Genomic DNA, 23591 nt, shown 5'->3' on the forward strand with positions numbered 1-23591 from the left:
ATTTGCCACGCTTACATTCTGCAGTCGTAAGTGAAACGTGCTGGTGTTCACCACACCATCGCCCAGATAACCTGAGAGCGAGAAATCCTGGTCGAAAAATGAGAACGAACTGATTGAGTCTAAAGCTTTCAAAGCATTGATCAGAGTCTTGGTTCAAGCCCTCTATTGGCTTTCCGATCAGCTTCTCGCTCGAGAGCTAGAACAGGTCGGACGGTGACATTGGACACAGAAAGAGTCGCTGTTGATGTGCTAAGCCACCCTTAGGAGAAATTTTCTTTAGTATTTGAATCTCTTGTCCTCCCGTACAGGTTTCATTACTTCAAATACCTTCAGTTTGATGATAATGATACTGTTTAGGCAATAGCAGTGCTGCGGATATCTAGGACTACTAAATATAGGTACAGAAAATCGTCAACCTCCTCGTGAAGAAAAAAAAAAGAAAAGAGAGAGAGAGAGGCCTCATGCAGTGTTATTTGAACAGGCGAAATCGTATACTCCTGGATTTACAAATGTCATCTCAGGATCATTCTGGTACCCCAAACGAAACAATGTCGGACCTAATAACAAGAGAGAAGCATCAGTCGAGAATCTCGGCCAGACAAGATGAATAGAAAAGCATCTGGATGAATCGATAGTGTGGTTTGGTTATCCTACCTCCGGGATTGAATTGAGGCCAACCCAGCTCGGTGAGCCCTCTACTTGGATCTCTCACAAAGGTAGCCCATGCATGCTGTACTGTTCGTTTCAGCTGTTTCTGCGGTGCAGATTCAGGAAGTCCAGAAACCAACTCCGAGTTCCCAAATACCATGTGCATGTCTACCCCATGATAAGCTCCACTAGTAGGATAAAGTCGCGTATTGTTCCAATCTGCGAAGTAACGAAATCGCCAAGTGAGCACGCCAGCGCGGATTCGGTTCGTCGCCTCCTTGGCGGTGGGGCATGCAAATGTCTCTACGTTGAATGTGTTCCATTCTGCGTCAGTGAGATTGGTGCCTTGGGCGTACGCAGTGACCTTGTAGAATCCAGCCTCGTTATCTGTGTGGCCGAGAAGATATGGCTAGTTGTAGTATGAAATGATGAGCTTGGTTATTGGATCCTCCGTGTGAGTAGATGGTGCTTACGACATGGGCAAATTGTCCGTTTCGCGAACGTCTCTCATAGTCATCAAAAATCGTCACATCATCCACAGTCGGCTGAAAAACAGGCGGCCTTCGTGCCCCGCTGCTATCGGGAGGTGCCGGAATCCTCGCAGCTGCAGCGAGGATGGCAGAAACACTCTGTTTCTTCATACACGGAAGCACGTCGCCCCATGACCCGCATCCCAACAAAGAGGAAAGATTGTACCAATGCTGAGTGGACAGTTCCCGGGAGTTGACAGGGAAGCTTAAAACAGTTCCTGAATGCGATATAAGACCGGCCGCGATGGGATTCTGGGCATAGGCGTATGACCAGTAATCTACCGCGGCGCTGCCGCTGGATTGTCCCGAGATAACGATTCGTTGTGGATCTCCACCAAAGACCAGGATATTATCTCGAATCCATTCCACAGCGCGACGCTGATCGAGGAGACCGACGTTGGGAGGCAGACCTGGTATTCCCGGGAAGCCGAAGACATTCATCCGGAAATTGACCGTCACCACGATGATGTCTTCGGAGTCAGCCAAATCCGCTCCATAGTAGAATGGCGTGTTCGTCGTGCCAGTAGTGAATCCTTTGAAAGATTCTCATCAGCCGATTTCAAGGGCGTACGGATATGGCCGGGGACAGACATACTTCCACCGTAGAAATGAACCAAAACCGGCTTTCGCAACTTTCCGGGGCTTTGCTTCGTCCAGATATTCAATGTCAGACAGTCTTCACTCTGTGTATTGTTGCTATGCAATGCGACTGCGCTCCAGATTCTATCAAATTGCGGTGTCTTGCCTGGATAGTCAACGGGCGAAGATTTAGTGTACGGACAGTCACTGGGGTCTCGGTGATTAGCTGCATCAAGGACAGGAATTTTGAGGTGATTGGAATCTCACAATCCCTACATGAGTGTATTAGCATCGTTCAAAATCAATTCACATAAAGCTTCCGATTTGAGAATGGAGAATGGGTCTCACAAAGTTGTCCGCAATGTACTCGTCTTCTCCTTGATATGGGCGCGGTGCTTCGAAGCGCAACTCGCCGACCGGTGGTTGAGCGTAAGGGACCCCCAGATACTCGATCACTCCAGGATGACTCGATGAGAAATGACCAGCAATGAGCCCATTAGAAGTGTCGACAGTGAGATTGCTATGAGCCAATGCAATCGTTGGGCTCAGAAAACCCAGAAAGAGGATCGGGGTAGGAATCTGCATCTTGTGTGGTGCCCATGAGGAGACTGCGAGTGATTGTTTGAATTACCCCGCCAGGGAGGGAGATTCGAAGCTTATGAGTTTGCCGTCAGTGCCCAATTGAGAAGGACAGATGGAGTGGGGCGAACCTACCACTGCAGACTTCCTGGTAAGAAAGGACTATTCATTTCTGCATCGTTGCATCAGTTAAGAGACAGAGTCCATGGCTGTGAATTGTTGAATTGGGTCTATGACATGGATCAGGGCATCATGTAGACGGAGCTATTAATGCGGTTGCAAGAGGTGGAGCGTAAATTAGAAACAGCAGGGTTCTAATTATGACTCTCTGTTTTAACATCAGCATCCTTCGGTCAGCACTATAGTACCAGAACTTAAGTGCGAGATAATATATCATTTACTGGTGACTAGTACTTACTCGCTTTTCTAATCTCTCATCGCACCTCTTGTCAGCCTTTCGTTGTAAGCCTATGGAACACCTGTGCCGCAATCTCAGCTGCGGCTCCCTACATCGCTAAAACGTCTGTATAGTAGCCCACCCGGAGTTGGAAAGACATTGGCTGCCGAAGCAATTGCTGAACGCCTTCAACAGCCTCTCTACTCGGCGAGTGCTTTGCAATGTCTTCGAGCTGCTATGGTGTGTTGACGATTCTTTGGATCTCTTCCGGAGAGCTGAGTACAGATGCCGGACATTTAGAGGCAGAACTGACTCAAATTTTCCAAGTTGCAAGCAAGTGGAAGGCTGTTCTCCTGCTAGATGAAGCTGACGCCTGTCTCCAGCGACAAAATGGTATGCAGCTTGAACGGAACCGTCTTGTGGCTACATTTCCTCACACGCTAGGGTACTATAACTGGACATTCTTCCTTACCACCAACATGCTCGGAGACTTTGACGAAGCGATTCTGGATAAGATTCAGTTGAAGCTGCGTTATGACGACTTGGACCCATCTGCCAGGGCCTACACTTTCTGTCACTTTGCTCCAGGCTAGACAGGCCCATGTTGAAGAAGAGCTCCGCCAATTTGCGGAAATCAGCCTTAACGGCCGACAGGTGAGTGTGGACGGATTTGATAAGGACGCAAGCGCTGACTCGGGAATCATCTCAGATCAAAAACATTGTGAAAGTCGCACACAATGTTTCTTCCAGTGAAGGCGTCAAGCTCTCTGCGACGCCACCTCCGTCTAGCCCTCACTACCAATGGGTATAGCACTCCTGCACGAAGCAGTCTGACATTTGATAACTCCTTGTACGATAATTAATGGCGTCACAAAGCTCGTGACAATTTTCTTCAGACTGTCCTCTCTGCCTAATAGCCGGGGCGCGTTAGGAGGAACTTTGTGACCAGATTATCTTTCCCTACTGACATGATCTCTATTTTTGCGTCTTGCTTCCTGCTTTTAATGTTGATGCTGCTGGGTCCGCAAGCAATTGGTGCCAATTCTGTCATCTTATATCTATTTGCCATGATGTGCTAAATCAACGCTAGTTTCCGAGATCAATGTTGTTTAAAGGAAGGGTCTACTGACATACTATTCTCGTACTAGGTAGATAACCTGCAGGGATAAATAGATGCTGTCTAGGAAAGAGTTAGGTTATAAGTAATTCAAAAGAAAAAAAAAGCAGTCCATTGCTACAGATACCGACCTAATAAATAAAAACCTAATAAATAAAAATTAGCACACTTTCTCTTCTCCCTGGACGTCTTGCGTTGTGTGTGTAGTATCTCATATTAGAAGAGATGTATAGCTGCATAGAATAGCTGGAATCCTGGAAATTGATAAATTAAATACCACAACGTGCCTCACCTTACTCGTAATATGTCCGTTTTACCAATCACCGCAAAGTCCAAACCAGAATCGACCAGAAAAAAAAAACCGTACCTTTCCCAGCCATTTTTAGAACCCTGATCCGGTGTACATGTCTGATGCGGGACAATAACCACCTGTCATGTCCTACGTAATCAGCATGATTGGTCCCAAAAGTTCCAAGTCCAAAAAAGCCGCAACGTCGAATCAGAAGTGGATCGCACACGTGGTCCGACGGCACCACCCATTCAGCGGACCTGCAGGTATCCATAGACGCGGTGACAGCTGGCAGTGCGACGGTGAAAGCTTGGCCTGTCTTTTTTCCATGCCATGAACTATGCTGTCTACCTCACTGTTAGGGAGTACTCCTTTTCGGGAGTACTCTTTCCGTACGCAGTCCTTGCTCGAGTCAATTCCATATAGTACGCGGGAATTAGAAAACATGTGCTGCTTGCGCAAGCCATCTCGGGGAGGTCTGATCTTTTCGACTCATCGAGAAAAGAGCAGCCGACGGGATCATGATGGATCCCCATGACGACGCCTCCGGTTGGCTTAAGCGCCCATCTAGGTACGCTAAGCTTTTTGGCGCAAGGCTTGTCATGTGCACTGACCGTGCGAAGGGTCTCGCTCTCGATTCCCGTTGGCAGCGAAAAAATCTGGGATCGCCGGAAGAAGCGCTGCAGAGCCTCGTGGCTGACAGAAACTGACGAGATGACTGGGCTCTGCCGTGTCTGCTGTTTCAGGTCGCTGCTGGCGGCACGGCTCCAACACCGGCTGTCAAGAGAGTGTGACGGCCCCCATGGACGATAAAATAATCACCAACATGTTGATAAAAGAAACAAAAGCCAGGTAGCAAGAAGTATACACAGCCCTGTAGACTGATTTCTTGGCAAGTTTCTCCCGTCGCACAGAATCGACGGTTCTCAAGCCGAGCGAGTAAGGTGTGCGGCGTGCCGTGCTCGCGCGGCGGTATTGCGCGAGCCTCGGGAGCTGTCAGCCTGTCGTCGTCAGCGTCATTCGTCACTAAACCTAGTTCAAACCGCGCCATTTCTGAAAACATCAGGTATATAACATCTACAGCGCGGCTGCACGCGGCTGCAGTCTCCTGTCGTTTCCCCTTGGCATGTTCCAGGCTCCGTCGCGGTTCTTTATCTACCCCACAAAGCCGTCTCCTTCAGGAATCATCATCACTTGAACATTCTATTTCGGTCCTGATGTTTGCTCCCTAAGAAAGAATACAGGCCAAAGATGGCCTCTTCCTTTGTTTCCGTTCGACGCAACGGCTCTCGGGCTCCCAGCCCGGTTCCGCTCCGCACCACCGTGTCGGGGGATGTAGAGGCGGTGCCCGACTACGATGCATCGATGATGCTGGATGATCATCCTCTGCGCTCCTATCCCGCAGAGTGCTGTCCGTTGCTGTTAATCTACCTGAGAAGCTGCTACAGCGCTGCCCGGAAGAACTGGAATGAGCGCGTCTTTCGCATAGTGTGTGTCCTGCTGATGATCCTGTACGTCGACCGCCCCTCCGCTGTCGCACGTACTTGACCTGTCATTAACAATGCCAACGCTTAGCGGAATTGTGCAATGCATCACTGTGGTGTCCAACGGGTTCTCCTTTCTTCTGCCGGGTGATTATGACTGGAGGAGGGACGGTTGGGACGGCTATGGGCAATCTCCAGAGCTGGCCCGGTGGCCGGCCGAGTTCAGGGATCGCGGCAGATCTGTCCGGTGCATCTCACACCACACTGCCTCGCCTCTCGACCCTCTCCGGTTCGCGGTCGGATCCGGCTGCACCGGAGTGAAAGCTGAGATCTGGTTGCACAATGACGATATCCTAGTAGGCAGCTCGGTCCCCGCGCTGACTACCAAAAATACGCTCCAGGATCTGTATCTCAATCCTCTCTTGAGAACACTCAAGGAGCGTAATCCCGCCACTGCATCCAAGGGGAAGGGAGACAGCAAGCCCCCTAAAGGCATCTTTGAATACGACACCACCCAGTCGTTCATCCTGCTCCTTGATTTCAGATCCACCGCGGATGCATTGTGGCCGCGCCTGGTCTCTCAGCTTGGCTCGTTGCGAGACATGGGCTACCTCACCCATTTCAGCGGATCGGAAGTTGTTCAGAGACCCGTGACGGTGGTCGTCACAGGCAGAGTCCCCTTCGACCTGATCCGTGCAAATCGCAACCACAGAGACATATTCTTCGATGCTTCCATGGACGAGATCGCCTTGAACGACATCAACAATCTGGCTGATGTCTTCAAATCATCACATCCTTCACCACATAAAAGAGAAGAAGCCCAGGCCGGGGGAAGCTCCTCCCAGACCTCGGAGAAGCCAGAAGATACGAACAAGAACCAAAAACCTGCCGCCCGCGAGCCAGCCAAGAACCCCCCGGCCACATCATACAGGTACAACGCGCAAAACAGCTACTGCGCCTCGACCAACTTCATGGAGTCCATCGGCCGGCCACACCGCGGCCGCTTCTCCCCGCAGCAGATCGAGCTGATCCGGGCCCAGGTGCGGGCGGCGCACAAGCGCGGGCTCAAGGCGAGGTACCACGACATCCCGAGCTGGCCCGGGAAGCTGCGCGACTTCGTCTGGCATACGCTGGTCGCGGAGGGGGTCGATCTGATCGAGGTCGACTGGATCGGCGATCAGAATCCGAGGAGGGGTTGGCAGAGACGTCTGTTGGCGTTGGGGGGTGACCATGACCATAGCAGGCCATACGAGAGGGAGTTTATCGAGTTTTGGTCTTCGGGGAAGGGATGATAGATTTGAGACGTTCTTTCTATAAATTATTTGTCTCGTTCGTTATGTACTGTACTGTAGATATCGAGACAATGTCATGATATATATATACTGAATTTTCGCGAGACAGATCCATGTTCTGAAAGATTACCTATTGTCCACAACGCATATGTCCCCGCATGCAATCGCAGAGTGCTTCCTGGATGGAATCTTCTTCGTATTCCATTTTGGGGAGGAAAATTGAACCCCTGGTTGGCAAGTCTTGGCTGCAGCGTCCATGCTTTCCCGTGAACTGGAGAAACGATTGGACTCATAGTCCAGCCTGGAATGGGGGCCAGAAAACACTAGTAGGCAAGAGAAAAAAAAACAATGGATCCCACAAAGCCACAGATAACGAAAAACAAAACAAATATAGAAGAATAATACAGAGCTATCTAGGCAGCAGCCTGAACGCCCTGTTTTGTCATTCATGTAACCTGTGATTTTTTTTTTCCCACCCTCATCCTCATGGGATGTTGTACAGTACACCTTCGAGCGCAGAGGACTTTCTTTTTTAAAGTGCACCCTACTTGCTGAGGTCAACCTGCAAGTCATTATTATGTCTTGTCTTGTTCTGTTTCATTCGACTTGTTGAGCTGGACATACTATCGCTGCAAGAAAGAAGCTGTAACTGCATACCAACTTACCTACCTACCTAGATGCCGCTGTATGTACTGTACATGTACATCCAACTTTTGATTTGACTGATTCTCTATCAAGTTCTCTGTGTGGATTTAAATTCCCTCGGCTTCCTGGACTAGAGAGTAGTCAGAGTTGTAAGAGATCACTATTTCTAAGGTAGATACTACCATCTACTACCTCCTGACTTGATATGTGTTTTATAATATATACAGTACGTCTGCCTAGGTGATGGGAAATAGGTAATAGTGGGTTGATACCTATATTTAACAAATAAAAGTCATCCTCGTCTCGTTGTTGAGACAAATCTGCAGCATGGTGACGTCGAAATCGGGATGGGGATGGATTGATTCCATCTGTCCAGTCAGTGCCGGAAAAGGAATGAGGATCGTTTGTGCTTGGTGAGGGTTATTTCATGAAGTAAGTATCTAAGATATTCTCTCATAGGGTAAACCGCTCCGCCACAATGTGTCTAGACATCTGGTTGCAGCGATTGGTACCAGATATATCCCATCGGACAGGGACGATCACGGATCTGGCCGATCTGACCGTGTGCTATCTGCCCAGCCATCTGGACTTTGAGCCGGAATATTCACAGTGGCATCCCCTGCATCTGGTGCTGGAACGGCTGAATTACATCGTCGAATCTAAATTTATAAAGTATGAGCCTGTCCCCTGGGACAACCCTCGTTGGGGAGGACCCGAAGGGCTGCTTTGTCCCCGGCTGGAAGACCAACCCGTGGACTGAACCCATCCTTGAGGAGACTCTCATGGAATCTGACGATCTGGTCCAAGCTATCACCGACCGACTTCCTCCAGACGACGCCGACTGGGTAGACATTTCTACCACCGATGCACGAGAGGAGCCCCTGGCGAGCGCTGACCAGCTTCAATTATTATCCTCAATCAGCGGTTTCCCTAGGGCATTCCTACAGCGCGCAAAGAAGCCACGCTGCAAATTCATCGCTCCAGGACTGACAATCTTTGATGGTTCTTCTTCGCAAAACCCTCATCCGCAGGTGCAAGAGCATCCGGACACAGAAAGGAGAGAGGAGGTACATGACCCATACAGGGTGCTTAACGGTGGACCAGTCGTTCACGACCCTCTGATCCTCTTCCCCCCCAGCAGATGATCAATACAGACAACAGCAGGCCGGTCTGTGGATCCTACCCGAGTGGGACTGGGCCGATTCCGTTGTTCTGGTGCTCCCGTACACCCTCTCCTCCTACCCACTGGGCGATGGAAGAAGCGTGCAGTGGCCAACATCCACCCGCTTGTTTCAGACCCGGGGATGTCCCTACTTTGTGCATCACCGAACACGGCTCGCCAGCATGCTGCGAAGGTGGAGACGGCTTGTGGAGGAAGGTATCTGGACCGTTGGGCCGGACGGGGTGGAGGGGGGCATGGATTTCTACCGGCAGGCGGAGGATCCGGAGAAGCGGGAGTGGTTCACGAGTGGGGAGGATTGTTTCGAGTTTCGAATACCGGTTTCGATTGAGGTAGAGCTTTAGCTGGGCTGGGCTATGTTTAACACATGCGATAGATTAAACCTAGATACATAACTATCTTATACAGAAACTATCTATAACTAGTGATATAACTACCCTTGTTCAGTTGTGGATTATAGGTTAGTTTGACTAGAGCATTCAGGGCTGCGAGGGTGTAATGCTTTGGAAGCGCGGCTGCAGATTGACCAACAATTCCTCAATTTTCTCGTGCTCGAATAATGTTCCGCTCGAACTAGACGCCACTGTGGTGGCACATATGGAATGTCTTGCTTAAGTAGTACATCATTAAAGACCTGGACCAGTTCAGACCAAACCAGAAAGTCTACCAGAAAATTCCGTACCTATACAACGTAACCAAATACTTTAAACATGCGACAGGTACTATGTACGCACATACAAAAAGGCAATGAAAGTGCATGCTGTCGCATCATTGAGGGCCTGCTTAAGAACCATCGCTGAGTTGGTGAAGAGGACGGAAGCTCAGAAGTTTAGGTATAGGTAGGCTATGCTGGATATATATAGCCGAAACCAAGTGACCGTATGAGCCAATGAAATGCCCCACTGGATTGGGTACACAGTACCTCGTTCTTATCTGGGGCATTATTTATGCAGTAGTAGGTAATGATCAATCAAGGGTGTGCACCCATCCTCTACAGATGACTAATTAGCAACTTCGCTACAGTCATCGTTCTGCGCAATATTCGAGTTTCATCATTATTTCATTTCATGAGTTTTCTTGCTTCTTCTGTGCGGAAGTTAGGTAGGTAGGTAGGGTACTGCATGCACAAGTAAGCGCTGCATTTTGACCGCGGCTACTGACTGGCCGGCTGAAGTTTTTGCGGCCCCAGCCCTACCGCGATGCGCCCGCACCTGCATGACTGACGTTTTTATTTTTCTCGGATCTTCTTCAGTTGCACGCACACACCCGCTTGCAGGGTGAGTGAGGCAACCCTTGACACGTCGCATTTTTGATAGGAGAAATTTTCTTTTTGTTTGTTCTTCGTTCTTCACCATCCTTTTTTTGGGTGTGTTTCGTTGGCGGCGAACACGTTGGTCGAGCGGGGTTTTAGGCCCCGGGTGGTGGGGACTAATGCGGGAATATTCGTACATAATCTGTTGTCTGCATGGTGCGGGTGACATAGACGTACAGGTCGAGGGAGGGTTCGCAGTTGGGTTGGTTGGTATTACTGTACTAAGTAGTATGTATGTTATCTGGATACTCCGATCACGTATGGAGTCGGAAGTAGATCGTGTGGGATAAAGATGGTGTAGGGTTGTGCAGACTCGGACTGTTCGGGCGCGGGTGATAACATGGGGGGAGATCTCCCATATGCACGAACTAAAATTTCTGTAAGCCCGATGATGGAAGCCATCTGGGCATCGGGCACCCGGGCTTTTTCTTTTTTTTTTGAATTAAATTTTTTTTATTCAAGTCTTCTGATGCGACGGGCGACGCGATTTGGCGGTTGGTTACGCAGTTCATCAGAGCGCAGGCGGCTCTGGACCAATACGTGGAGTACTCGGACCCCTCATCGAACAGCTGTTCTGGCTGGGTCGCGAGGCTTTCCGGCTGACAGCAGCTCATCATACACCGCAAGACGAACGCTCGTTGTACATGCGGAGGACAGCAAAACAAAAAAAAAGCATACCTTTTCCGGTGGATCCTTTCCCCACCTGGTCCACAGTCCACCGCCCGCGCCCACGGTCCACCGAAACAGTGTGTCAATTCCCCTGCTACAGCTAGACCATCGCAACTAAGCTCGCTATTCCCTGCTCCAAACGAACATATGGACGCCAGGCCCACCCTTGTCGCATGCGCTCGCCCATCGCTAGTCCAGGTCACCGTCTTCTCCATCTCTGCCTTTCTCCCGCCGTCATCCTCTCTAACCGCCAGCTCCTGCTGTCGTTCTTTTCCTCCCCAGCGCAGCGATCTTTTCGAGCAAGCTTTTTTTTTCTCTCCTTCTGCAGAGATCGGTGTCGAGCGGGGACCACGCGTCGCAAACCCTCGAGCTCGACCGCCTCCCACCGCCATTTTTCTTTCTACCTGCGGGTAGGCTGCAAGGTTGGTAGGGCCCCCGACCTGCAACGGCGAGATCACCCTCTGGGATCTCAACGATGGACCCTCAACACCCTCAACACCAACCGCTGCCGCGACCGTCGCTCTTTGCGGCCTCGCACGACCCGCGGGCCGCTCCTCCGCCTCGCCAGTACGGCCCAGCATCCTCCCTGCACAACGTTCGATCGCAACCCGTCTACGATCGTCTGGGCCGACGAGAGAACGAGACGACGCGACCTCCTCCCTACGGCTATCCGTCACACTCCTACGCCCACGAGAAACCGCTGTCGCCGGTGCCGTTCGCGTCGCTGCGGAACGATGCTCCCAACGGCTTCCACGCGCAGCCGTCGAGCCGCGGATCGCTGATGAAGGCCGGAGATGGAGGGTTGAAGGATCATGGCACACTATATCGCGAAGGTAGGGCAACTGCTGTTCTGTTTCGGCTTGCAACTCCCCGGCATGGGCACGCGTCACGGGACTACACGTCTGCCTGTTCTCTAAGCGGATATGAGAGACGACAGCAGAGGGAGCACAGCATGTCGTGTGTCTGCCAGGCCCCAGGGACGCTTTCCCCGGCCTGCGTTTCCGGGGCTGTAACCCTGTCGCGCACCAGCCACCGCCTGTGGCGCCGATCGACCACAGCTGCTCGGGAACGCTAGCCGCTTCCGGGCTCTGGTACGCCATTCCCGATGCGGACTAGCGCGTCGTCTGCCCGGCCCGAGTCGGCTGACCGCCGCCAGGCCCAGTTGGCGCTAGCCGCAAGTCCCCGATGTCCGCAGAGACGATACGCTGACTCGCTTTCTCCCCTTTGCTCCAAAAGCACCAGGTCCTCCACAGCCGCTCGCGCGCGACATGCATCCCGCGTCGCAGTCGCACGACCAGGCCCGTCGGTCCTCGCTGGGAAGCAGTGGCAGTCCCGTGTTCGCGAGTGGTGAGTGCTGCGTTTTGCGCGCTGTCTCTCTGTGTTCTCCGCCAAGCTCTCTCGATGCGCGTCGGTTCCTGGCCTCTGCGCAGCAGAAGACGCCCCGTTGCCGACGCCTACGTGAAACCCGTGGACGCGCTTGGAGCTCTACCGTCTGGATGAATTCACCCTGTCTACGATCGATGCTGACTGCGAATTTCCTGATCCAGGACCCCAAGAGCCGCCACCCTCAGCGCCTACCTCGTTCGGCAGTCGTCAGATGCTCCCTCCGTCCTCCCCACAACACTACCAGGCCCGCGGACCGCCAGCAGCTGGTCCTGCGCCCCAACCGCCGTCCTTCCCTGCGCGCGAGCCCCCGAGCAACCCAGCACACCGTCCCGGTAGCAGCATGTCGATATCGTCGATGCTGGGCTCAGATGCAGACCGTCCGTCTCGGGATACAGGATCCACGTCGATCTTCTCCCGACCACCGGCGACATCGTCCCTGCTGGGCAGTGCACCTCCGCCATCAGCTCTGGGAGCGATGTCTCCGCCAACCGCTCCAGCCAGACCAACATCTCTAGAATACCCTCTGTTCGGACGATCCCAAACACCCGACAAGCCGTTTTCGAAAAACCAACCCCCTCGTCCTTACCGATCGAGCTCCGGAAGCTCCTCACAACTGCCGGTGTCCGAGCCGCCCAAATTCGGAGGCCTGTCGCGTCCTCAGACGTTCTCTCAGTACGGGGAGAAGCCTCCCACTTCTCAGGCGTCGCCACAGATCTCCTCTGCGGAGGCCCCGTACAATGAGTCGCGACGGCTGAGCCTCAGCGGCCAGATCCAGAGACCAAGCAGCCAGCCTCAGCACGGAGAGCCGTCACTTCGACCACCACCCAGATTCAGCCCTCCTTCCAGACCGAGCGCGGGGTTGGCGGACGGTGTGATGCAGCGAGCCGCGTCGGCGTATCCGGGAGTCGAGACGCAACAGCAGAGGTTCAACGGTCTGTATGGGGATAGGCAAGCGGAGGAGCAGGCGAACCGTGAGAAGGAGAGGGGCCCGGCCCACGAGTCCGACTCGAAGGCGCCAGGACCTCAGGCTCAGTCGCGATACGGTTCCCACTTCCCAGACAGGGAAGTTGACAGGCAGCAGAATGCTCCGGCATGGGAGACGGCCCGTTCCCAGCCGGTGTCTCCGAAGACCAAGCGTTTCCCGGCACCTGAACCTGGTTCTGGGTTCAATTTTGGTGCTATCCAGAGCTACACCAAGTCTCTTGGATCCCAACTGGGAGCCTCCCGTCCACCCCCAGGTATCACCATCCAGCCACGCCAGGGACACCCGAGCCCTCCGCCCAGCGAACAGCCGTTCTTGAGCAGCACTCTCAGCAAGTTCCAAAGCCAGCAGCCGCGGTTGTTCTCCCCGACATCTGCTCCGTCGACGGCGCAGCCATCCTTCGGAAGCTCTGCAAATGATGACCAGCGACGGAAGGGAAGTGACGAGTTAATGCAGCAAAGAAGCCTTCTGGGCGTGGGCAACGATGGCAAGCGCGGCGGAAGAGCGTCCCCGCTGCCCCAGGCTGTCCAAGGTGCCCAGGCTCAGATCATTGGACCCGCGGGTGAGTCGGGAATCAAGGGGGAACTGGGACGCGTGTTCTCCGGAATTGGAAGCGGAGTGGGCGGAGTTACCGCTCCTCCGGTGGGCAGCGGACCTCCAACGCCCATGGCCACCAGTCCGTTCAAGCGCGACAGTGCTAACGGCCGGTCGACGAATGGAGAAGCCACCGATGATAGCAAGACAGGTCGCACAGTTCCCGGACCAGTTAGACGATCACGAAAACCGAAAGAAGAGGAGGGCAAGGTGGAAAGCGAGAACGGTGTTGACCAGCGGGCCGCCGCTCCCGGCCGGGCAGCACGACGGGGCAGACACCTACACCATCACCATCACCAGTAAGTTACACTTCTAAAAGGTTATTTACAGCATATTCTAATTCTCACCTACAGTCACCATCATCACCGCCACAAGACCGAGGAAGAAGCCAACGTGGCTGGCGGCCCTCACCGCACGTCTGCTTCCTCGATGAACCTCTTCCACCGGACCTCGACGCCCTCGGAGGGTGCCGCGCACCACCATCACCACCATCATCACCACCACCACGTTCCCCGACCAGCTGTCAATGCTCCTGCGCCGCCCCCCTCGCGTGAACCTACCGTCTATGTCAACGTGGAGCCAGTGCTGAAGAGCGTCGCGCACCTCCCGCGACACCATCTGGGATCGACGGTGTACGCTCCGCGCATCGGGGTGCCCAGTCCCAGCGCCCCCCTGGAGAGCGCCAAGTTCGGGTACACGACGACACCGGTCCCGATCCCGCGGTTCGAGGGCAAGGAGAACTGCACCTTCACGATCCGGGTGCCACGCTTCCGCATCGATGCGAGCCACCGGGAGGAGATCTGCGCACGACGGGCGCTCTGGGGGACGGGCATCTACACGGACGACTCGGACCCCGTGGCGGCGGCGATCCACTCCGGGTTCATCCGCGGCGAATGGGGCGAGGATGTGGACGTGTCGATGCTGGACCTGGAGATCAAGGATACCTACGGACATGCGCCGCAGCCCAGCGACGAGGCAGGCACCGAGACGAAGGAGGGGGCAGAAACGCAGGCACGGATCCCGCCGGTGCCGCCGCCGGACAAGGACCTGCACATCACGCTGCTGATCTTGCCGCGGCTGGAGCGGTACGAGTCGAGTGTGATGTTCGGGCTGAAGTCGCGGGCGTGGGACGGCACGCACGACGGGATGAGCTTCAAGGTGGAGCGGATCGAGTGGGTGGACGAGGGAGCGTCGCGCGGAGAGGAGCGCAGCGGAGAGGCGCGGCGGAAGCGGCTGCGGAGCATGATGCAGTCGGGGCGGATCTGCACGGGGCCGGGGCTGCTGAAGCTGCGGCAGCTCCGGGGCGGCGGAGCGGAACCGCGACGCAAGATGGGCATGGGCATCGGGGAGAATAAAGGAGGGTCGACGGTGGAGACCGTGTCATGATAATGTCTGCTGCTATGGACATTTGTTCTCGTTGTACTGTTGGAGTTGACATGGAGTTCTGTTCTACATGGTTACGACGCCGTGAGCGAGGCGTCGAGCGGAGGGCGGTTGTCTGATGTTCCTGGCCAGTGTTTTTCCTGGCTGGGGTGTTTGCTATCTGTTGTAGTTATCTTGTTTCTAGATACCTGCTACGCGAATGGATTTTTGTTTGTTTCTGTCTACTAGTATCTACTGATCATCTGGTGGAGGCAGCTGACGAGCCACGGGCCAACGGACGGGTGAAGGGAAGCCCGACATCTGACACGGTCGGTGTACCGCATGGACATGCATGTGATAGAGGTCTAGATGGTCCTGACCAGGCATCCCTCCTCGAGATGCAGCAGCCGTAATAAAAAAAAAGAGACAGGATAAAAGGAGAGAAAAAGAGGAAAAGAGAAGGGGGGGAAAGGAGAAGAGCAGACAGAAGGTCCGACTCGGCCGATCCGGAGTCGGTCCGGGGAAACACGTGATGCCCCGCGGCATCGCTAGGATGAGAGTCCACACCGCAGTGCACCGTCTGTAATATCTGATTTGGATCTGTGATATATGTACAGGTGTATATAGCGATTAGAAATATATACCTTATATATGCATGAATAGATCGGGAGTAACCGTCTCCCTGCAGCAGCACGCCCGAGGACAGGGCCAGGCGGACCGAGGCTCGGTGGTCGGTATCTCCGCGATATCAAACGGCCGAGAACGGTGTCGAGAGACAGACAGCGTAGCAGCGCGTGTGCATAAGCCATAAGCAGTATATATAAAAGAACGATGTAGAGAGCGGGAGAAAAGAAGAGAAAAGGAAAAAGGGGAGAAGAGAGACAGGAGAAGAGGCCCAGAGCGCCCATCCCGTGACGCGCCCGACTTCCCTCAAGCCGAGGCTGCCCCAGACGCTCTCGGCGCTTCTTCAGTGACGTCCTCGTCTCGACCTCCTCCTCCATCTGCTCTTCTTATCCTTCTTATCTCTCCGTATCCTCGTCCTCTCTCTCTCTCTCCTCCCCTCCCTCACCGCCGTTCTCCTCTCCTGTGTCCGTGCCCTGTTGCTCTCTGCCCTCGCGTCTCCAGCTCCACTTCGAGGCATGTTCACGGCTTCTGCTCGAAGCCGCCTCTCCGCCCTTGGACGTGTCCCGGCCGCGAACCCGTCCTGGACTCTCTCCGCCAGATATCCTGTACGTCCCCTCTGTCTTATATCCTGCTGAATATCCTCCTGTTCAGCCATTGACTGTTTCCGCAGAAGACATTCGCCATGGCTCCCCGCCGGAAAGCGTCCTCTGTCCCCGAAGGTGCGTCCATGCACCCCCGCCTGCCGTCTCTTACTTTCTGCTCACCCTGACGCCTGCAGGATACAAGGAGGATCTGTCCAAGGGCAAGATGCTCCGCTTCGAGGACTCCCTCCCCCGTCTCCCGGTCCCCTCCCTCGAAGAGACCGGCCGCCGGTACCTGAAGTCCGTCCACCCGCTCCTCTCCCCGGCCGAGTTCGAGCGCACCTCCAAGGCCGTCGAGGCCTTCATCCGCCCCGGCGGCGAGGGTGAGCCGCTGCAGAAGAGGCTGCTCGAGCGTGCCGCCGACCCCAACGTCAAGAACTGGCTGACGGAGTGGTGGAACCACGCCGCCTACTTGGGCTACCGCGATCCCGTCGTCCCCTACGTCTCTTACTTCTATTCCTACAAGGACGACCGCTCCCGCCGGAACCCGGCGAAGCGTGCGGCCGCCATCACCACCGCCGTGCTCGACTTCAAGAGCCAGGTCGACTCGGGCAACCTGGAGCCCGAGTACATGCGCGGCCAGCCCATGGCTATGAGCTCGTACGAGTACATGTTCAACTGCTGCCGTATCCCCGCTCCCGGTGCCGACTACCCCAAGAAGTACTCTCCCCAGGAGAACCAGCACATCGCGGTCGTCCGCAAGAACCAGTTCTTCAAGGTCCCCATCGTGGTCGACGGCCGCCAGCTCAACGTCTCCGAGCTGCAGAAGCAGTTCGAGCGCATCTACGAGCTCGCGGAGCGCGCCCCCGCCGTCGGTGTCCTGACCACCGCCAACCGTGACTTCTGGGTGGAGGCCCGCAACAAGCTGCTGGCGGCCAGCCCGGACAACGAGCAGGCCCTGCGGGACATCGAGTCGGCCGGCTTCCTCGTCTGCCTGGACGATGCCACCCCCGTGACCCTGGAGGAGCGGGCGCACCAGTACTGGCACGGTGACGGCAGCAACCGCTGGTTCGACAAGCCGCTGCAGTTCATCATCAACGACAACGGCACTGCCGGCTTCATGGGCGAGCACAGCATGATGGACGGTACCCCGACCCACCGTGTGAACGACTACATCAACAACCTCATCTTCAACAACCGCATCGACCTCTCCGAAAAGTCCGTGCGCTCCAACCTGCCCGAGCCCAAGCCCATCACCTTCCACGTCGACGAGGCCGTCCAGGAGGCCATCGAGACCGCGGCCAAGGAGCACCGCAAGCAGATCTCGGCGCACGAGCTGCGCGTGCAGGCCTTCCAGGCGTACGGCAAGGGCCTGATCAAGAAGTTCAAGTGCAGCCCGGACGCATACGTGCAGATGATCATCCAGCTGGCCTACTTCAAGATGTACGGCAAGAACCGCCCCACGTACGAGTCGGCCTCGACCCGCAAGTTCCAGGAGGGCCGTACCGAGACCACCCGTACTGTCTCCGACGAGAGCGTCGCCTTCTGCAAGGCCCACGCCGACCCGAACGTGCCGCGCGAGGAGGTCGTGCGTCTGTTCCGCACCGCGCTGGCCGCGCACACCAAGTACACGCTGGACGCGAGCGACGGCCGCGGTGTCGACCGCCATCTGTTCGGTCTGAAGAAGCTGCTGCGCGAGGGTGAGAAGCTGCCCGCGCTGTACGAGGACCCGGCCTACGCCTACAGCGGCTCGTGGTACCTGTCCACCAGCCAGCTGAGCTCCGAGTACTTCAACGGCTACGGCTGGAGCCAGGTCATCGACGACGGTTTCGGCATTGCATACATGATCAACGAGGATAGGTAGGTTGTCTTTTTTTTTTTCCCCCTTCAAGTATTCTCAATTTCTGTCATGTTCATTGCTAACTTGTCTAGCCTCCAATTCAACATCGTCTGCAAGAAGCTGGGCGCCGAGCGCATGAGCTTCTACCTGAACGAGGCGGCCATCGAGCTGCGCGACCTGCTGATGCCCGATCTGCTTGCGCAGAATGAGAAGGCCAAGCTGTAAAAGTAGATACCTGTCAATACGATGGATGAGAAAGGAGGGAGGAAAACGAATGGAATGTTTTATATATATTTAGCAGTCGTTTTGCCCGAGTGAGCCACGGCTATGTTTTTCTGTGATGAGATAGATCACCTGTTGTGTCCTCCTCTGTTTAGCTTGATGTGTGACTTGACTCCTGAGAGGGCTGTACAGAGTAGGTCTATACCTTGTGATACACGAGTGATAGTGCTCAATGTATATGTATAAGCATGTGCATGTGCCGTTTTTGTTTTCTGTCTATATATGTATATACATGTGGTTCCCGAATGATAAGTACCGTTGTTAAGCCGGTGGATGTGCTCCGCACTGTTTGTCAGGCAAGTTGCTGGATGGGTGTGGTGCTTGCATCGTGAAAAGGGACCCTAATGGTTCAATTCGAGCCTCGCAGTTTACAGGTATTTAACCCCTCTGGTCCCCCTCCTAGTCTCTTAGCAATGCAATAGCCCGTTCGAATAAAGCATCCTTTCATCGACTTTTTCATCGAGTCTTGGGCACTGGTTCATCCCATCCCATCTATTCGACGCTTCACGCTCCCGCTCCCGCTCTTGTCGATCGACGTACATCACATCATACATGCGTCATGTATGTCTGGCAACCACGTCAATACTGCGGTGCAGGCTGCTTATACAACAGTATGCAACGACTTGCTTTTAATTCGAGATTTGCTCCGTCCCGTTCCAGTTTCGATGGAGTTGAAGTGAAACAACCTATGTCAATTGAATTGATTCGAGTCCCTTCCATCAGTCAAGCAAATTGACTTTTTGTTGTTTGATGGATCGATTGACTGAGGTGATCAGGTTAGGATCTTAAATCTATCTGTCTACTTTGATTGATATATCTCCATTTTCTACGACGGAGTATCGTTATTTTACCGGTGGTCTACGACTATATATATATATATATATATATTTCAAGACCTACCTTGCCTATTTTATTTCCCTGGTGCTTTGCTTGGCTGTTCACGTTTTATACAGATTGATCAAAATCGATCATTTCGAGAAACAATACAAGATAATCGATTCAATTGGATTGAACAGGACAGAACAGACAGACAGCCGAAATGCCCACCGCAATCGTCACCGGCGCTACGGGTACGTTATTATATCAACCTTCAACCTCCTCCTCTCATACCCATCACCATATCTATCCACGTCCATAGACGTGGATATACTAATGATAAATCAAGGGATCAACGGCCGCGAAATCATCCACGCCCTCTCCGCCGATCCCACCACCTGGCCCACCGTCCACGCCTTCTCCCGCTCCCAGCGTGAATCCTACCCTCCCCACATCCACCACGACACCGTCGACCTCCTCTCCTCCGCTGACGTCATCGCCAAAGAGCTCTCCGCGGTCGGCATCTCCGGCGAGAAAGGCGGCGTCGATGTCGTCTTCTTCACGGCCTACTTGCAAAGGGGGGACGAGGCCGAGATGGCCCGCACCAATGGATCTATGCTCCGGAACTTTTTAGAAGCGTTACGCATCACGGGCGCGGAGAAAGCGCTGAAGAGGGTGGTGTTGACCACGGGCGCGAAGCAGTACGGGGTGCATCTGGGACCGGTGAAGAATCCGATGGAGGAGGAGGATCCGTGGTTGGAGGATGGGGATGCGCATGGGGAGGAAGTGGCAGCGGGAGTGAAGGTCGGAGGGGGAGGGGGTTCCCGCCGAATTTTATTACGTGCAGCAGAGGATCTTGGTGGAGATGAGTAAGGGGAAGGGGTGGGATTGGGTGGTCACGTATCCGAATGATGTTATTGGTGTCGCGAAAGGTATCCTTCCCCCCCCCCCCCGGTTTCCTTCTATATATATATTACCCGAAACGGTATATATATACCCAAGTCTCACACATGCTAATAAGATAATGATCGATGAATAGGAAACTTCATGAACCTCACCACCGCCCTCGGCCTCTACGCCGCCGTGACCAAAGAACTCAACGCCCCCTTCATCTTCCCCGGCTCCCCCAAATTCTACACCAAACTCGACTGCTTCACCTACTCCCGCTTACACGCCAGATTCAACCTCTGGGCCGCGACCGAGCCGCGCGCGGGGAACAACGCCTTCAACGTCGTCAACGGCGACGTGCAGAGCTGGCAGACCATGTGGCCCCGTCTGGCGAAGCGCTTCGGGCTGACCATCCCAAAGGACCAGTTCGCGGGGCGCCACGATGACAGGGTCATGGTGCTGAACGAGCGTCCGCCGCTGTGCAAGCTCGAGGAGGAGATGGGGATCACGGGCCACGTGCCGAGGGGGGAGGTCCGGATGCACGTCGACCTGACGGCGTGGTCGCAGCGGCATGATGTGCGGCAGGCGTGGGAGAGGCTTGCGGAGCGGGAGGGTCTGCAGAAGGATGCGTTCGACAAGGCCACATGGCTGTTTATGAATTTTGTGCTGGGGCGGAATTTCGATCTGATTATTAGTATGAATAAGGCGAGGCGGTTTGGGTTCGATGGGTGGTGCGATACGTGGGAGGCGTTGAGTGAGTGTTTGGATGAGCTGGAGAGGGAGAAGATTTTGCCGAGGAGGAAGTAGATGTGATCAGGTCTATGTCTGCTGTGATGAGGGTTTCATATAGGCTGGGAAAGTTAAATGTTGAAGGGATAGGAGGACCGAGTAAGATTTAATTGGAAATTGATATTTCCTGTCAGTACAGCTGCGAACTATCTGATGTAAAGTAAAGCGCGCAGGACGCTTGTACTCTGATATTGTATAGTATAGTACTTTGCTTGCCATTGCTTCGCCCCTGAGGAACATTGCATAGCATAGCGCCGCTGGAGCTGACCCGGCTTCATAAGGTAATGATCCATAACCCATAATCCCATAACATGTGTTTCGATCATTTCAACGCAGCAACGTGATGCGCTGCTGAAAGGATAGGGATAATCTGCAGACGCTCTGCAAATTTCCGAAAACGGACTTGGGCCTGAAACATGACGTAATTCATGCAGCCTGCATCGTATGTCCATAGCGTAGCATAGCATAGCGGACCGCAGACATTGCTCCTCCTCCTCCTCCTGACTCGGGAGAATGCGGGAACCCCATGTTCCCGATGGGCGCTGTCTGTCTCAGATGGATACGATAGTGTAAGATTTGTGATATTTCAAGAGAGGAGAAATTAGACTTGCTGAAAAGGACGACGACGATCAGGTCTTTTCTGTTTCCCCCTCGGCGCTCGGTGGGGGAACAACCTCCGTCGAACCGCCCGTCTCTTCGGCGCCCTCGACGGTCTGGGCGATCACTGAGGCGGTTGCCAGGTTGGATGAGGCCGGAGGAGCGTGATCTGTGGCGGCGGTGAGTTCGCTGATTTGGCGTTCTGTAAATTGTCAGTCAGTCAGTCATTATGCATATCGGGATATGTAACACAATATGATCTACGTATATATATATATATATATATGTGGCCTGCGAAAAGTAACCTACCTAACTCCCGGATCCGCTGTCTCAACATCTGGTTCTCCCGGGTTAACATGGCCGTCTCGGCCTGGTAGTATGCGCTCTCGTCCCGGCTGCTTCTGCGCGCAAGCGCCTCTCCGGACTCGGAGTCATTGCGCACTTGCTGCTGTTCCGGAGCGACTGCGACCGGTCGAAGACTTGGTGAGGTCGAGGCCGCCTGGCTGGATCGTGAGCCGCGGCGGGCGGAAAGGGTCGATGACCGGGTAGTAGTACCCGGAGTGGGGAGCGGCGGGACGGATGGGAATGACACGGAACGTTCAGATGTAGGCGTCGAGTCGTCGACAACGGCGGTTCCGGAGGAAGAGGATTGCTGTTGCTGTTGCTGCTGCTGTTGCATCTGCTGCAGCTGGAGCTGTTGGGTGCGGATCATCTGGAGGAGTCGGTTCTGTAGACACAGTCAGTGTCTTATCTTTCAATGACGAATGAGATGATATGGGACATGGGATACGGGATACACACCACTTGCGCCTCCTGCTCCTGCTCGAGCTCCTGGTGAATCTCCCCCAGCGACGGCGCACGCTGGTGGTGCGGATCTCCCGTCGCGATGGTCGGACTGCCCCCAATGCTCGTGGGACTGGCCGTCCTGAACGCATTTCCGATGGACGAGCGGCGGTCGCTGCTGGGGAGCTCACCCGGGCCGGGGACGCTGGGATCATTCAGGCTGAGGCTCATCCCGACGGCAGAACGACGGCGCTCCGAAACGGACGGTCCGCCGGTGGTGCGCGGGGAGCTGCGGGATGACTGGCGCGACAGAGACAGATCGGCTGCGTTCATCGTGGCCGCAGCTGCGAGAGATATGTTGGAGGAGCGCGGGGAAGGCGACCGGCCCTGCCCGCCTTCGGGAGTGGGAGGGAAGGTTCGCTGCTGTAGCGGGGAGGACGAGGTGGAGCGTGAGGGAGGGAGGGAGTTGAGGTCTGGCGGCATGGTGACGGCTAATCTGGGAGTAATTCGCGGGAGTAGAGAGAGATGAAGCTGAAGTTGAAGCTCGACGATCTCGACTCCTCGAAGACGTTTCGGCGCTTGGCGTCACCGGCGGGGCTGCTCACGTGAGGCCGGAGATATGATGTCTGCGAGTCTCTTCAAAAGCAGCATGCTTGGCATCACCGTCTGCACCGCACAGATCTTCCCACCTTGACCTCATATCTGGTAGTATCACCAGATTCATTAGCTCATAGAGGAAGCAGGCCTCGCTTCCGGCTTCGTACAGCCTCGTACAGGCATTGGAATCATAGTCCCGCTCTTCTATAGGGCAAGCATATGGCGCCACACCAGATCAGATGCAACCCTGCAGAATATCTCCCAACCCCTTGTTCCCTGACCAGCAGAATAAAAGGCATAAATCATAGACCAGGGACCCCGAGATTTCGATGTGATGAGATCTGCACTTGCAGATTCTCCCTGCGTGTCGAATCATCGACGATCTCTAATCGCCGTTATGATTTGCGACGTTTGAGAAAGGTGATTTTATGTTACCTTGACAGATTACTACTGGCTGGCCCCTCGCGGAATGGAATGATAATATCTGCATGATCTGGTGAGCATGAATGAGCTTTGTATCACGTACTTGGTAGTACATGTGCAAACTAGCATCGGCACTAAGCGGCGTGTCGCGTCATTCCTGACCATATCGTAGTAGATCCCCGTCTTGAGAAAAGGGTCGGTATCAGAGATGCTCTCTTCCCTTTTCTTCTTCTTCTTCTTCTTCTGCTCTGTACTATTGCAAGTCAATGCTTACCTCAAGAGCAGAATGCAATGAGAGACACGCATTACCGTTGAAGATTCAAATC

At 54.3% G+C, this 23591-nt stretch overlaps 9 protein-coding genes across 9 annotated transcripts; 7 read left to right on the forward strand and 2 right to left on the reverse strand.

The window, feature by feature from the left end:
• Nucleotides 1-577: 577 nt before the first annotated feature.
• On the reverse strand, nucleotides 578-2342 carry VTN00DRAFT_6944 (uncharacterized protein; the record flags this gene model as incomplete). Its single annotated transcript, XM_069433636.1, has 4 exons — nucleotides 578-1057; nucleotides 1122-1711; nucleotides 1774-1964; nucleotides 2068-2342. The coding sequence occupies 4 exons, from the start codon at nucleotides 2340-2342 to the stop codon at nucleotides 578-580; spliced, it is 1536 nt and encodes a 511-aa protein (XP_069286998.1).
• A 612-nt stretch (nucleotides 2343-2954) lies between these two features.
• On the forward strand, nucleotides 2955-3326 carry VTN00DRAFT_6945 (uncharacterized protein; the record flags this gene model as incomplete). The annotated part of the gene is made up of 2 exons (XM_069433637.1): nucleotides 2955-2973; nucleotides 3061-3326. The coding sequence occupies 2 exons, from the start codon at nucleotides 2955-2957 to the stop codon at nucleotides 3324-3326; spliced, it is 285 nt and encodes a 94-aa protein (XP_069286999.1).
• Nucleotides 3327-5390: 2064 nt separating this feature from the next.
• VTN00DRAFT_6946 (uncharacterized protein) lies at nucleotides 5391-6915 on the forward strand (the record flags this gene model as incomplete). Its single annotated transcript, XM_069433638.1, has 2 exons — nucleotides 5391-5650; nucleotides 5715-6915. 2 exons carry the CDS (start codon nucleotides 5391-5393, stop codon nucleotides 6913-6915), a joined length of 1461 nt encoding a protein of 486 aa, XP_069287000.1.
• Nucleotides 6916-8234: 1319 nt separating this feature from the next.
• Nucleotides 8235-9084, forward strand: VTN00DRAFT_6947 (uncharacterized protein; the record flags this gene model as incomplete). Its single annotated transcript, XM_069433639.1, has 2 exons — nucleotides 8235-8627; nucleotides 8722-9084. 2 exons carry the CDS (start codon nucleotides 8235-8237, stop codon nucleotides 9082-9084), a joined length of 756 nt encoding a protein of 251 aa, XP_069287001.1.
• A 2112-nt stretch (nucleotides 9085-11196) lies between these two features.
• Nucleotides 11197-11796, forward strand: VTN00DRAFT_6948 (uncharacterized protein; the record flags this gene model as incomplete). The annotated part of the gene is made up of 1 exon (XM_069433640.1): nucleotides 11197-11796. The coding sequence occupies one exon, from the start codon at nucleotides 11197-11199 to the stop codon at nucleotides 11794-11796; it is 600 nt and encodes a 199-aa protein (XP_069287002.1).
• Nucleotides 11797-11989: 193 nt separating this feature from the next.
• Nucleotides 11990-15069, forward strand: VTN00DRAFT_6949 (uncharacterized protein; the record flags this gene model as incomplete). The annotated part of the gene is made up of 3 exons (XM_069433641.1): nucleotides 11990-12068; nucleotides 12269-13982; nucleotides 14037-15069. The coding sequence occupies 3 exons, from the start codon at nucleotides 11990-11992 to the stop codon at nucleotides 15067-15069; spliced, it is 2826 nt and encodes a 941-aa protein (XP_069287003.1).
• A 1115-nt stretch (nucleotides 15070-16184) lies between these two features.
• Nucleotides 16185-18315, forward strand: VTN00DRAFT_6950 (uncharacterized protein; the record flags this gene model as incomplete). Its single annotated transcript, XM_069433643.1, has 4 exons — nucleotides 16185-16274; nucleotides 16340-16388; nucleotides 16448-18110; nucleotides 18183-18315. The coding sequence occupies 4 exons, from the start codon at nucleotides 16185-16187 to the stop codon at nucleotides 18313-18315; spliced, it is 1935 nt and encodes a 644-aa protein (XP_069287004.1).
• Nucleotides 18316-19411: 1096 nt separating this feature from the next.
• Nucleotides 19412-20883, forward strand: VTN00DRAFT_6951 (uncharacterized protein; the record flags this gene model as incomplete). The annotated part of the gene is made up of 4 exons (XM_069433644.1): nucleotides 19412-19442; nucleotides 19538-19992; nucleotides 20036-20120; nucleotides 20228-20883. 4 exons carry the CDS (start codon nucleotides 19412-19414, stop codon nucleotides 20881-20883), a joined length of 1227 nt encoding a protein of 408 aa, XP_069287005.1.
• A 611-nt stretch (nucleotides 20884-21494) lies between these two features.
• Nucleotides 21495-22728, reverse strand: VTN00DRAFT_6952 (uncharacterized protein; the record flags this gene model as incomplete). Its single annotated transcript, XM_069433645.1, has 3 exons — nucleotides 21495-21664; nucleotides 21772-22189; nucleotides 22264-22728. The coding sequence occupies 3 exons, from the start codon at nucleotides 22726-22728 to the stop codon at nucleotides 21495-21497; spliced, it is 1053 nt and encodes a 350-aa protein (XP_069287006.1).
• Between the last annotated feature and the right edge of the window lie 863 nt (nucleotides 22729-23591).

Source organism: Thermoascus crustaceus (genome assembly GCF_041956765.1).
Source record: "Thermoascus crustaceus strain CBS 181.67 unplaced genomic scaffold VTN00scaffold_4, whole genome shotgun sequence".
NCBI lineage: Eukaryota > Fungi > Ascomycota > Eurotiomycetes > Eurotiales > Thermoascaceae > Thermoascus > Thermoascus crustaceus.